At 46.6% G+C, this 14,347-nt stretch overlaps 1 protein-coding gene across 1 annotated transcript; it reads right to left on the bottom strand.

Annotated features, from left to right (window-relative positions):
• Positions 1 to 1,484: 1,484 nt before the first annotated feature.
• On the bottom strand, positions 1,485 to 10,473 carry LOC129386074 (uncharacterized). Its single transcript, XM_055073291.2, has 3 exons — positions 10,219 to 10,473; positions 3,340 to 3,446; positions 1,485 to 1,495 (listed from the first exon to the last, which is right to left on the bottom strand). The coding sequence occupies exons 1-3, from the start codon at positions 10,452 to 10,454 to the stop codon at positions 1,485 to 1,487; spliced, it is 354 nt and encodes a 117-aa protein (XP_054929266.1). The 5' UTR covers positions 10,455 to 10,473.
• Between the last annotated feature and the right edge of the window lie 3,874 nt (positions 10,474 to 14,347).

The raw sequence follows: 14,347 nt of genomic DNA, 5'->3' as shown, positions 1-14,347 counted from the left end.
AAAGCGCTACCTGCCACGAGGGATGAATGCGAGAAACTGACATGTGACGCGCGCGCCAAGCTTTTCAAGGAGCGACTTTGAGGCGAGACACGCATGCGTCCGATCGTGGTTGGAGGCTGCTGTGCTGGAAGACACGTGGGGTCCCGCCGTCGGTCATGTGATTGTTTGTACCATTGTACATGCGGGCTTCGCCAATTTTGTAAGTGTCTAACAATAACTCGAGGTAAGTTGAGCGTACGCGAGCTCATCCACAGTGTGCACGAAATCGCAAGTTTGCACGGGATGTATGCGATTTATATATACGTTACCTTGATAAATGAGAGGTTGCAAGGTTGTCCATGACGCAGGCACGCGTAGCTGTCGAGATATCACGATTCTAAGTATGCCATTGCATACATAGAGAGTTAGCAGAGCGAAGTTCTGGCGTATGCTTAGTCCTGGCCTGACCTTTTGCCTATGTTCCGCAATGATTATGTGACTATAACAGTCAGTGCATGATGAGACTCGTGAAGGATCTTAATCAGGTATGCTCAATTCTACATGCTCTACGATATACGGTGCTCTACACTAGTGTGGGAAGGTTACATTCTACAGACCAAAGAAAGAGACATCCATGACTGTGTCGCTGGAAGCGAGCACTTTCTAAGAAAGAAAGAAAAGCAAGAAATAACAAACAACCAACGACGCTGGCGGCTTCTCTCTCCGCAATAAAAGTGACATTTTGAGCGTTGCTCAGGACATATGGGGTGCTTTTATGAGGCGGGGGAGCCCGTTCATATAGCTATCCCAGTTCGTTCGTGGAGTGGCAGCTATATGCGAGTGCCCGTGTTCGGACAATATTTCAGAGAACAGCGGCAACGTCTATATGAACGAAGAGAAATACTTATTCCTGCTTTGCCTGGTTAAAAAGGTGCAGTGGTGCGCGAGCCAGAATTGTTTCAGCTTACAAATGTCGAGCTTACAGCGCTTCTCGTGTGCAAACTGGAGTTACCTTAATTTCTGGAAAATTTGGCCCTCCCCATATTATATTGCGGTAGTCGTTAAGTTAAAGTGCGGTATATAGTTTTGAACTTTTGTTCATACTTTGCCGGTGACAGAAGGTTGCAGCGTCTAAAGTATATTTTGCACGCAACTGATAAATCAACCATATTTTAACATAAAGTTGACGAAAACAGAACTACATGAAAACGAATGAGCCTATTCGATGGGAGCTAAGCATATTTGGGGTAGTGCAAGTAGTCGCTACGCTGCAATAGTTCAGTGATTTTCCTGAGGAGCTCTACCAAACTGCTCTTACGCATTCACGAGTATAGACGAACATTGTATCTTCGGAACGTGCGCACCATATCAGAGTATGTTCAACATTTTGAGGCTGAAGGGTGCATTAGATATAGAAGAAGAGGGGGGAAACAGGAAGGACAAGAAAATGAAAGAAACAAAAAACAAAAACGATTTTTTTCCCCACAGACGTTTGGATGCAGCTACTAGGTCACTGCTGCGGGGAATACAGAGCGATAAGACTGAACCAAGCGCACATTGATGGTAGAAAAGCGTACAGGCTGAGGAAAATGAAGAACAAACAAACAAACAAACAAACAAACAAACAAACAAACAAACAAACAAACAAACAAACAAGCGGTGATTCTAACCAGGCTAGAATTTTCGCAGGTTGTTCAAGCAAACGTTACCGCTCTGCAGTTATACAGTTAATGGCACTACTTAATGCTTGCTGGATGAGACCACGTTAGGCACGCTGAAAGCACATGCGCAGCTGAAGCCGAATTAGGGACGGAATTTCTACGCTAAAGCATGGTGGCAAAACTTACCGTGCATAATAGGATAGCGAGAACGAGTGGTGATTCACCGAGGTTCTCGCTCCCTCAAAAACCGATTCCCCGCAACACAACCGCACGATACAATGCTAGTTGTCGAAAAAGAATATGCTGATCAGATAAATCGCTTTTAACAACTGCGTTTGCTCAATAAATGACCGACACGCTGATATACTTACAATACAGTAGTGTTGTTCTTGCTTTTCTGCGCTTATTTGTGTGTGCTTTGACTACGACTGTCCTTGTACACTTTTTTGCATCATAATGTGCATGGTTTCTTTCATTGTTCCTTAATAAGAGTTTCTACTACTATTACGTTGTATAATTTGTATACAGTTGAACTTCATACACAGCTGCGTTGCTTGCTGGCAAGCCTGATGGTCAGTGGGCGCTTTAAAGTCTATTTACGAGGTATTTTCTTCACTGACCCCAAAATCATTGTCTCGTAGATGTTGATGTTTGAAATAAATTTAATGAATGAATGAATGGAACCGACCAAGCATGTGTTGCTCAGGCGCGTGACGAGATCAGTTCGAGGCAGTTGGAGCATTCGCAACGTTGCACGGAAGTTCACGGTCACAGCGTAACATCACGTGCCCATGGAATCCACTTCCTATTTGACTTCCGCAAAACATTGAGAGGACGCGCACGCGACAGACTGGCACACACAAGAGGATTCCAATGCCTACACAGAGCAGAATCAATGACAGCACGTTTCGCCGAGCTGGCTGAGCCTTCTGAACAACAAATCGCTGCGGCAGATGGTGTGCGCGATTGGGCCGTTTCCTGGCACGAGCGCCGTATTTGTGCTCCGGCAGTGCGGGCGTGATGCGGTTGCGGGATGACCAGGCTATTCTATATGCGGGTAAAGGCATATGCGGCGTGCGTGCGTAAAGTGCATGTGCTGCAAGAAAAACGAAAGCAAACGAAAGCAAACTAAAAGACCATACTTTGCTTAAGAATTCATTCCTTTTGGCCACTTTCACATTCTGAAGACATGACGCACGAAATGTGTTGTTGTTGTCGTTCATGCGCGCTCATAGGTTTGCGTGTCTTGATGTGCAATGTCGTTATTTGGGGCGCACGCACGTAATTTTGAATCATGCAACCGCGTACGCTGCCAGCATTAACCTATAAAGATGGATTCATTTATCGACTAAATATTTCGTGAAATAATTGATTAGTTGAATCATCTATGATTGATTGATTGATTGATTGATTGATTGATTGATTGATTGATTGATTGATTGATTGATTGATTGATTGATTGATTGATTGATTGATTGATTGATTGATGGCTTGATTGAGTGGTTGACCATCGTAGATAAACAGTTGTGCTGTGACAGACGTCGTATGGCGGAGAGTTCCAGATTAATTCTGTCCACCGAAGGTACCGTTTCCCTGACAAGCAGAGGCAACAGAGGCTGATCTTATGTCCACCTGCTCCTATCGCGAGAACGAATGTCGCTTCAGTGAAGTACGAAGCAGTACGCGCAGCGCAACGCACCTTGGTGGTAGGCGTAAATATAGAGCAGGAGCAGCAGGAGGGCAGTGGCCGCAGCGAGCATGTAGTAAGGCCTCGGGTCGCACTTGAGGCGCTTCTCCTTCCACTCCCTGTGAGAACAAACGCGATGGCAGGGTACCTGGGTAAGTGCAAAGCGATTCGCCAAAGTCGAGGCGTATGGGTCGACATAAGGAAACGCACTGCTAGCAAAACGAGATAAGCCACATTAAAGGGCTTGGGGCTGGCTGGTTGACGTTGCGCTTGGCACATCTACTTTTGCCGAAGGAATGTACAGATTTGTCCACCTATGGAAACGTCGATCAGCCTGTCAAAGAGACCGTACTTTTGTTCACCCTTGTTTACTCACAAGCCAGTATGATGGAAGCGTACTACAGTGCGAGATTAGGCGCATTGTCTTCGTCGAAAGTTTAAAAGCAAGCACACGCCTGAGAGTAGATGACATCGGCTCGCATATGCTGAGATCCTTGTACAAATGTGTCCGCTTAAAAAGCACGGGAGACTGAATGGAATGGTGCTGTTCACTTTCCCTAGCTACAGAGCAACCGACGTGCTATGTGAGCCCTGCATCAGTGCCGTGAGGTAACGTCAACCTGTGGAATGGCTTCGGAACATTACACAGGGCAGGAGGAGGTCTGCATGTGTTGGTCTCGCTGAAGTTGGATTACTGAATGTCCTCTGTAATGTAATAGAGATCCTATAATAGTGGCTGTTCTGTCCCCAAACCACATTTTGGAATTCGTGCCGGACGTGTTGGCCGTATGGGGGAATATAATGCCGTCTCTGTTGCGTACACTAGAGCCGCATGTTTCGTGGTGCTCTCGGCCTTACGCTGACCTCTTCAGAACACACGTCCAATTCGGATTCTCTCTTCACGGGCGAAATTTCAAAGCACTGCCGACACTGAGGACGAATTCAAGGAGCTTTTCGTTCGTAGTGCTGTTCGCTATCGGCTGGCCACCAGCGCAGTCTCACAATATGGCCAGTATCACGAGTGATTGACATCATCTCTTACGAACACTTTTGGGGTAAACATTCTTTTTTTGTGGCAATACGATCCCCGTTTCCTGATGTGAGGTGAGCGTAAATATTCCTATAAATTTTAAATAAATTTATCGCCGTTTCTCTCTGCCTTTCATCTAGAGTTCCATCTCTCTCTCTCTCTCTCTCTTACCTCCGTTGTGTTTCAACTCAAAACAAACGTAGCCGGTAAATGCGTGCAATTACCTGCACCATTTCTTTTCTGGCTGGTTTTGACAATTTATTTGAAAACTTCTACTTCATGCGCGGCCAAGTTTCTACTTCTACTTCTGCACAAGTTAGCTTCTGGCATGCAAGGGAAACCGCCCATTCGTTCGATGCTGCGAAACTCATCGCGGCCACTCTGTATTGCGTATCTACGAAGGAGTTTTATCAGTGGTACAAGGGACTCTCAGTACAAAACACATTTTGTGTTGTACCAAACAGCTATTGGGTATATTGTTTTAGCACGTACGTGTCACCTACTATGTATAAATGTAAGTTCGTTTTTTTATAGCACGTATAGTTAGACTTACGTGCTCTGTCTGAGCCCTGATGCTATAGCATTTGATGCGCTTAAATGTCAAGCAGGAACATCGGTCTGCGTAGGGCATTAGCCCACCGATCGTTTTTTTAATAAGAAGCCTTAGCTTGGACCATACTCCTATTCATCGACACGGCAAACGAAAGAGCTCTTGTCAACCGGCCAGCGCTGTGACTGAAATAGGCTGTTTAAAAGCGGAAGTTATTGATAGGTAGCTGTTCTCAGCAGGTGTTCTATACAGGTCTCTCAATGTTCGAAAAAAAAAATGTGATAGGCAAAAATAAAGCGTTAGCTTGATGGTTATGACCTTCAACCAAAAAAGCAAACATACCAGGTCTGTAAACTGGATCTGACAGAGCGATTAAGCATAGTAAACGAAGAGGTTCGCTTCTCGAGAATTTCGCAAAACTCTTGTTAATAAGAAAGAGTAGGTTCGAAAGTTGTGGGTCATATGACGTTTTAAGACATTTATTATGTTCTGAGAGATAAATTTTATAGTTTCGAACTTTGGGCCAAAATATGCTGAAATTTTATGACTTATGTTTGTTCACAACAACGCCTCAATAATAGTTTTCTCGCACTGCTCACTGGTATTTATCTTACACATGACACAATTTTGATATCAGTAGTTGCCTGCTGACGATATTTATGGGACTCGCTTGAAGCCTGAACCGGTTGAGCTAGACGCAGTGTTACCTGGAGATCAGAAACCCCATGAATGCATCAGTAAGTGAATCGATAGAACCCGATAGAAAGCTTGACCTGAAAGCTTTCTTTTTTAAGTTTGAGAGAGTTAAAATGTTTCCACAGGGTCTATAGCACAGTTATTTGCTTCTATTTTCGGCATTCCAAACTTTCATTAGTAGTTCAGTCTTACACTTTTTTCTTGGCTTTACTCTTGTGCGTACCAATGTGCTATGGAACATTCGCACAATTTCAGGAGGTCCTCGTCGTCTGAAACTTTCGTGCATGGTAACTACGCGAAACGCGCTGTTCTCGCACTAACAGTAACGTAGGAGAGTGTCTGTCGACATCGACACCTTCGTGTCTGAGCAGTGCAATGATTCCTGGGGGGCCTCCCCTTTTGTATCTGCTTTCCGGCTCGCCTTTATCTCCGATCTCCCATTCCGCACGTCGCCAAGCTGACCATTTAGCCACATTTTTGTAGGGTAGCCAACCGGGCACGTCCTTGGTTAACCTCCCTACATTTCCCTCTTCGTTTCTCTCTCTCCCTCTCTCCCCCGCAGTTCGAGATAACCTCTTGCATCGACGCAACTACCAGCCCGATAGTCGCAAGTGGCTCCTCGTTATTCTTAGGGCTTAGCTTTGAGATACGTGCGTGTCTTTCCACACCAACCCACACTATTCACACACAGGCGTCTTCAAGATGTATGAGCGCCTGTGACACGTTTACTACTAGCGAGGATTGTTTAGCTTTGTCCATATTTTTTTAACTCGTGCCCGCAATACGAAAGCTGCACATACCCGCCTCATCCGGCCCACAGTTGACTACAGACATTTCCGTGCCCTGCTTGTGGCTTCGACTGTGTGAGAATTGGCCTGCTCAGGTAGCTACCTCTCACGCCCACTGACAAACGATGTATCATTGTGGCAGTTGATCATCTCGCACGGTATGCCGAAACCGCCGCTCTACCTGCAGCCACCATCAGTGACGTTGCATACTCTCAGCTGCACCGTTTCGTTCTTTGTCATGGCCCATCTCGGGAACTGCTGAGCGATAGAGGCCGTGTGTATTTGTCGCAGCTGCTTGAAGCCCTGCTTGTAAAATGCCGCATTTTTCAGTGAATCACCACGGAGTACCATCCTCGAACTAATGGCAATGTGGAGCATTTTAATCGAACCCTTGGCGGCATGCTCGCCATTTATGCTTCATCGGATCATACAAACTGAGACAACATTCTCCTATTTCTCACGTACGCATATAATACGGCTACGCAAAGTACTGCAGGATTTCCCCCATACTTTCTCCTCTATGCTGTTGCAATCCATCCCACAACTGCTATGGCCGCGACGTCTCGAAATCTAATCTCGTCCTGCACAGTGACCGTTTATACATACATATACTGCACAGCTTTTACTTATGCCTATACTTTGTGCTTAAAATATATCGCCACGTGTCAAAACACAAAGTTGTCACTGTAGAAACTGCTGAATTGTATCTTTGCTTTTTTTTCAGTACACAGGGTTGCGCACAGCGATCAAAGAATGTGGCCATGCGGCTACCGAAGCGAACTCAGGCGAAGCCACTGGAGGCACGTGGCTGGCTTTCGATAGCGCGGACCGTCGGCGCCGTCGTTGGCTGAATTGCCCCATACGCGACACATCGACGACTAAACGTGCTGCTGCAATGCTTGCTTTCTTTGCGAAATCTCTTTACTCTGCATTTGCGAGCACCCTTATTTTTCATTTCTTTTTCTTTTTTTGCAGCAGCAAAGAAACATGTTTCCATCATAGCAATATCTTATAGCTATCCATAGCAATATCGCTTTCGGACGATATTTTTTACAACTGGCCAAGCCAGGACTTGTCGGAAAATGGTCGCAGCTTTTTATGGCATCAGAATTGTACTCGAATAGATGATGTTCATCGCGTGCTTTTGTTACTTTTGTTACCTTTGTTACAGCGAATGATACGGCCAATCTCATGGCTCTGTATTTTGCAATTTCGAGGGGTGATCATGTCTCATATACTCTTGCGAGAATCGCCTAGGCCTGGTGCTAAGCAACTGGAAAGGGCTACAAAATATCAAATGGAAAGAGTGAATTATGATAAAAGATATGACTGTCGGGTATATTGGAACGTTTTGATGCTGGATGATATTTGTTTTGGTTGGATGGTTACGTTGTTACAATATTCTTAAAATACGTTGCAAATATTTCTGGTGTGCCTCTTTTGTGGGGAGCTCCAACGGAAAGCTTCTTGGCTTTGAGTGTCAAGGTACTCTGGCGACAGCCGAACAGGTGTCATGAGGTGTAAAGCACGACATTTCTTGAAAAAAAAAAAAGAAACTCACTCTTGCCGCGCGTTATTAGTATCGGCAATTCTCCAATAGCTGCATAAAGCTGTATCCATGCAACAACAAAAAAGCGCCTACAGACAATTATTGCGAGCGCTCGCATGCTTGTCAGCAAAAACAGTTTTATGGAGTACAGTTTCCGAAACTTCCCTCAAGCCTCCAAAGCGGGCTGCAATGAAAATAAGAGACAGAGAGAGAGAGAGCGTGTGTGGTAAGAATATTTCTCTTCTATTTATGGTATTGATTTCGCATGCGGGAAGGTAATGTGAAATATGACAAAATAAAAAAAAAAACGTGCACGTGTGCGTGTTTGTGTGCGTGCGTGCGTCGACACACACGCACAAACACTCGTTCTTTCTTTATTTTGTCATATTTCGCATCACCTTCTCGCATGCGAAATCAATACAATAAATAGAAGAGAAATAATCTTACTGCAGGTAACAGACACGAAAACATAAAAGTGATTGCGATTGAAGCTCGAATACCGTTGGACACTTCTTTCAGGGACGGAAGAAAATAAAGACTAAGCATATTTGCAGTCATTATTTACATCTGTACTCCTCACTCTAACGTTATTTCGTGAGCCTTTTCACCGAGAATATCTGGTAAAGGTTGCACTTTAGTGTTTCAAACTTGGCCACGGAAAAAATAAAATGAAGTCCCTTTCGTTTCGTCATTAATTCCGATCGTGTTCTCTTGCTGCAGTCCGAGCACGCCGAAGAGTCAGAGGAAGCATCCGCATAGTTGCGCCTTACAATTGGGCCCAGGTCATCCTTTATGTTGGTCGAATCTGCTGCGTTTAGACTTTATGGATGGAAAGCAAAAAAAAAAAAAATAAAAAGAAGAGGAAAGAACTAACTACGCTTGAAAACAAGACGAACAAAAGTTTTTTTTTATTTGTGATGCCCTCAAGGTGCAAAGTTGTATATTTCCGAGAGGAGGGGCGAGAATGCATTCCAAGAGTAAAAATTACAGGATTAGTTCTAGGAATTCGCAGTGCAGAGAACAAGAGAGAGATGGTTATACGCTAAGTTAGTTTTGAACCCAGAATTTCATGAAAATGCCTTCTGCAGAGGTTTTATTGACTTAACATTGAAATGTTTGAAATAATGGACGAGGAAAATTTCTTAGAAATTCCAAAGTTGCATACAACAATAAAACGTCTAACAGAGAGATTTCGTTTTGCCGAACTAATGATTCTCTAAATTCAGTTAGCAGGCCGTTAATTATTTGACTTAACATATAACCTATCCAATTGTTATCGCTGATGTAGAGAGATCAGACGTAACTGCGCTTAATGTAACCTTTGTGTTGTGCTTTTTTCCAACTAAAACAAAGATCACAATAGAAAAACAAACGAAGAGAACCCGCGTGAGCGACGGCAGTGTTCTCTAACATAAACCTCGTCAAATACGGGCTTAGCTTACCATACTTGGAACGTGTGGTCGCTCTCTTTCCCCGACGCCTCAGCAACTTTCTGCCCGCAGCTTTGGTCTTTGGTGAACTGGAGGCGTTGGCTTTGTACGCAGCGTACTAGATAACGAAGTACTGCGATCACCGGCGCACGGACGCGTTGTTACGTGCATTTAATGCGAATAGTATTGGCATTATCAGAGCAGCTTTTTTTCCCGGCTATCTAGCCTTTACCTATCCCACCAAAAACGTGGGCCGATGCCGAAGATAGTGCAGTCTGAAAAAATCACGAGCCATTCCACTTTGTGAAGATGGATTACCAGCAAAGCTGTGTAGCAAACGACAAACAGGTGACAGAATTTTGAACAAACGCACGAATACATTTATTGTCTTGATCGGCGGTCATCGTGACGAAAGGTACGTCACGATGACCACCGATGTCCAAAGGAGGAGGAGGAGGAGAAGAAAGAAAAGAAAAACGTACGACGACTGGCACGAGCACTTTCAAGCGGTTACGCCGCGGGGCGCTAACGAGCCAGCTGTGGAAGAAGATGAAGACGAACGCGCGAGCATTGGCACGAGACATAGCTGGTCCTGATAGTTATTGCTCGCATACATCAAAATTTCACGGGGCGGTAGCAATGAACAGCTTCGCTGTAAAATGTGGGCCCAACCCGAAGGTTGTGCAGCACAATATTTGGGCTGTTCTCCAACGAACATTTTGATGCCAACTTGGGTATGCGTCCCTGAGGCAACTGGGCGTGGGCCAGTGTGTATATACTGCTGCATATTCCAATAAAACCGAAAGATTAAGCAAATGACCGAGGTATTTACAATACCATTTACCTACCTGATAAACTGGTTCCTCTTGGTGATGTCGACGGCCTCTCCGCTGGGCAGCATCAGTTTCCTGTAGTAGGACACGCGTGGTCGCCGCTCTTCAGGATTCGCCTCCTCTTCATCATCGCTCTCCGACTTCGATGAAGAGCGCGTAGGCTTCGGCCGCGGTTCCTTCTGTGCGGAAAAACCTTTGGAGGGTTCCGGCAGAACCTTGCTGTCAATGTCTGTCTCCGTGGTGGTTTTCATCACGCGCTTCCGTGCACTTGCGAGGGCTCCGTTCCTCAGCCGCTGAACAGGTCAGGGCGTTCTGCTTGAACAATACAATACATTACAATCTTTATTGTGCATAAAGGAAAAGAAAGTACAGATAGCAGTACAGATAACAACGATCTCACTGTGAAGAACGTCCAGCGCACGGCCAGCATTCCTGGGAAATGTCGGACGTGGGGACGCATCGTCGGGAATTATTCATTTCATTCAACACACGCGTGCACACGCACACGCGCACACGTCTATCTTTCTGTGGTAGATATTTTAAGTACATTGTTGGCGTCGTCGTCGCCATCGCCGTGATGTTCCTTATAAAGTCCAAGGGCGGCAACACCGTCGCCGCGCTTCGCATGCTGTATGTGAGAGTGAAAGCGCGCGAGGGGAGCTGACGATCGAGGTTCAATCTCGCGCACAAGGGAGGAAAGCGGGGAGGAAACGTTCCGTCTTCTGTCGCGCAAAAGGCCCCGGGGGAAGAGAGGTTGTGGGGCGGCGTTGTACTCCGGCAGCAACTGCGTAGTGCGCGACCGCGTCCGAGGGGCGCCGCCAACTCCAGCTCAATCTAGCGTGTGCAAGGGTGGAAAGCGGGAAAGGAACGCGTCCTCTACCATCACACGCGCGGCGCCGGGGAGAGGGGAGGGATGGAGGAGGGGGGGGGGGGGCGTCGTCGTACTCCGGCAGCCACTGCACTCTCTATACTCATTGCACGGCGGCGCGCGCCCTATATTCAAAGCGGTCTGGCTCGGAGGCTGTCTGGGTGCGACGGCGGCTTATACCTTTGTGCTTGTTGGGTGGGTTCGCGGCCGCTCAGTTTGCGTTGAAGCGATACACAGCATGAATGTCACTTCGCTCGCTGCTGTTGCCGCGCCTTTTCATGCCAGCGTTTTGACAGCGAGTGCCCGCGGTCATTGAGTGTAATGCGTCCACGTTTGTCTGTGCGCTCTGACACCATGCTTGTTAGTTTAGGTAGTAAGCGAATGTTTGCAAGTTCACACAGCCGATAAATCTACTATCCTTACTTCGTATAGCAGTCTACACACTTGCTATGACAATCGATGGTTCGCCTTTCGGGTGAAATTGCAACTTTTATTTTATCACAGAATTGATCTTTCTCTTTTTCCCGCATAGTTTCGTATCACGGAAACTACGCCATCACCCGACTCGGCTCAACACGGGGAAACGCAGATACAGTGAGACGGCTTTGAGTATTACCATCGGTACTAAATCCGTGCAGATGTGCCGGTTGCCAGCTGCCGTCTTTGTTCTCTACTGAATTACGCAACGAAACAACAAATCTATTTAAATATCCTCACTTCAATAAATATGCGCCGTAAAATGCATAAGTGCTATAATAAATCTAATTGATTTATTAATGATATAATTAAAAATGATATAATTGAATTACAATGATATAAAAGTCCACCGGGATTGAAAATTTCCGTATCTATTTAGGTATATGTTTATGCCACGCCTTGGTATATGGCATGTGGTATATGCAGGTTATATTTCCGCTCCATTCTAGCACCAAAGTTGCTCATACATTATCTTACATTCTTGACCAAGTTTTTCTTCGGAATTTTGAGTATGACCGGCCACAAACAAATGTCATGAAACCAAGCACCGACAGCGCATGCCTTTTATGTTCAATCTCCTCAGACTTAAATGTTAAAAGTGCGAAGCAATAACAGAAACCTGACAATTAAGTAATTTTTTGGCGTGGCTGTGCACGACGTCGGGGATCGGAGGTCGTGCACAGCCAGTGATGATATCAGTGAAGGTAACTAGATATAAGACGTTTGGTTGTGTCAGGGCTGTCCTGTGTGTACTGTTAGACGAGACAGCAGCAGCACCAGCCACTGTCAGTAAATTCGGGGAGAAGTTTCTGGGAAAGTCTCACACAAGTGCTTTAAAAGATTTTCTGTGAAGCGAGACGTCAGCGTCAGCTAGCCTGAAAGCCTGTCGAAGCAGTTATTGCGCAAAAGAAAGAGTGGGAGTGTTCAAATAGTTCGACTGTAGTGGTAACAGAGAAGAAACGCAGTGGATAAGTCTTCTTGCGTCACATACATTGGCTTGTAGTATGCTTTTTCAGAAAATTTTAGCCTAAATTGGCGGGCTGGTAACTCAAATCTTTTGATTTTCCCTGTAGTTTTACTAAGTGAACAAGAACACTGATAGACTTAAATTCTGAAACTGCAAGATGTGCACTGACGTAAATAACGTGTTCACAAGAAAGTAACCTCTTGTGCTGATCTGCCTTTAAAAAATGGCTGTGGCTTAGCTAAGGTTAAGCCCAGGATGCGAAGCATACTAGCCTTTATTTTAGTTGTTGAACCACTGTTTAGCCTGGTGAACTGCTGTTGCTTGGCTATATTTGGTTCGGCTAGACGAAGAAACAACTCATGCGTTACTCAGCTTCGCCTTCAAGAGTGGAACGCGACAGCGTTCCCGTCGACCCGCCAAGGGGTGTAAGACAATGGGCTACGGCGCAGCGACTACGCGCCCCGCATTGGACGCGGTGAGCGTCGAGCAACGCAGCGTTCGGCGCGGCAACGAAATGTGCGCCTGAGCAAGCGCCGCACGCCTGAGCTTTAGAAACAGCTCGTTTCTAAGGCAACACCGCATTCACTAGAGGCGCTTTTGTACTGCTTTGAAGCATCGTACTCGTGGCTCAGTGGTAGCGCCTCCGTCTCACACTCCGGAGACCCTGGTTCGATTCCCACCCAGCCCATCTTGCAAGAGTTGAGCCAAAGCCACCTAGAAACAAGCGCAGCTGCTTATATACCGCCGCGACGCCGCCAGCGACGGCGCGAGTTGGAGCCCCGTTTCTCCTCTGTCGTGACGTCACGGTGTCACGTGGTCAGCCTTGAAGGCAACGCCGCGAGCGACGGCGCGAGTTGGAGCCCCGTTTCTCCTCTGTCGTGACGTCACGGTGTCACGTGGTATTGAAGGCGGCACCGCCGCGCCTGAGGAGCTGGGTTGAGCTCTAGTAAAATGCTTCGCATAAAATTACTATACGCCCTTCCTTGAAATGTTCGCTGTACTAATAGGCAAGCACTTCTGAGAGCGGGCGCAAGAATTTGTCTCCAGACAAGCGTGTGGCGTCTAAACCAAAGCGTAAGCGGCGTTAGTGTCATTTTCAGGCTTTCCTTCCTCCACTAACTAGATACGCAGCACGAGCCTCAAGCTTGCGCCAAGTCCTGAGCGCTGTTAGCGTAGTCCTGAGTCATGTGCCTCACTTCGAGAGATCCGGCCACTCGCATGGCAACAAGTGGAACGCCCGAGGAAACGCTGCAACGAACTTCCTTCGGCTCCGTCACCGAAGCACGCTAGCCTTTTACCTAAGGGCCGAAAAAGGCTCCGCGAATTAGGAGGACAAACAGTGGCCGGCCACTTGGCATTCTGCGGGGTCAAGCTGCTAGCACACCCCCTTCTTCCCTGCTCCCTAACCCCACCCCCACAAGGTGCCTTGCATGTTCCTTTCGAATTATCTTTTATACGGGAACTACCAGTTGCACGCCGCATAACGACGTGATTCGTTAGCCCACGCCCATCCCTGCCTCAGCTGCTGTGTCAATATAGGAAAATATGCGCACTGCAAACAACCATTAGTCAAATTCTATGGCGGCGCCGTAATTAGGTGCTTCCGATGGTCGGCCCACCTTCCATAGGGGCACCAGCAGCTACGCCAAAACGGGTTTTGCCGCTTCGCCAGGCACTGTCCACTGGTGTGCGCATGGGGGCGCGCGACTGTGAACTGGACGCTGGTACGTAACGAATTTCGAAAGCGCACTTGGGATTTCATTCATCGGCTGCTCGCGCAGAATTGATCCGAAACGCTGGACGTTCAAATAAGCGTTGTCTTCGGCCCGGCT

The sequence above is a fragment of the Dermacentor andersoni genome, chromosome 4, assembly GCF_023375885.2.
Source record: "Dermacentor andersoni chromosome 4, qqDerAnde1_hic_scaffold, whole genome shotgun sequence".
Classification (NCBI taxonomy): Eukaryota; Metazoa; Arthropoda; class Arachnida; order Ixodida; family Ixodidae; genus Dermacentor; species Dermacentor andersoni.
Note: the sequence above shows the minus strand (reverse complement) of the source record. Positions and strands in the feature narration are given on the sequence as shown.

Bases quoted from the DNA above. Each gene is read 5' to 3' on its own strand.
- LOC129386074 (XM_055073291.2), bottom strand. From the start codon at position 10,454: ATGAAAACCACCACGGAGACAGACATTGACAGCAAGGTTCTGCCGGAA. The intron at 3,447-10,218 runs GTAGGTAAATGG...TTGTTCTCACAG, and splicing joins AAGAGGAACCAGTTTATCAG to GGAGTGGAAGGAGAAGCGCC.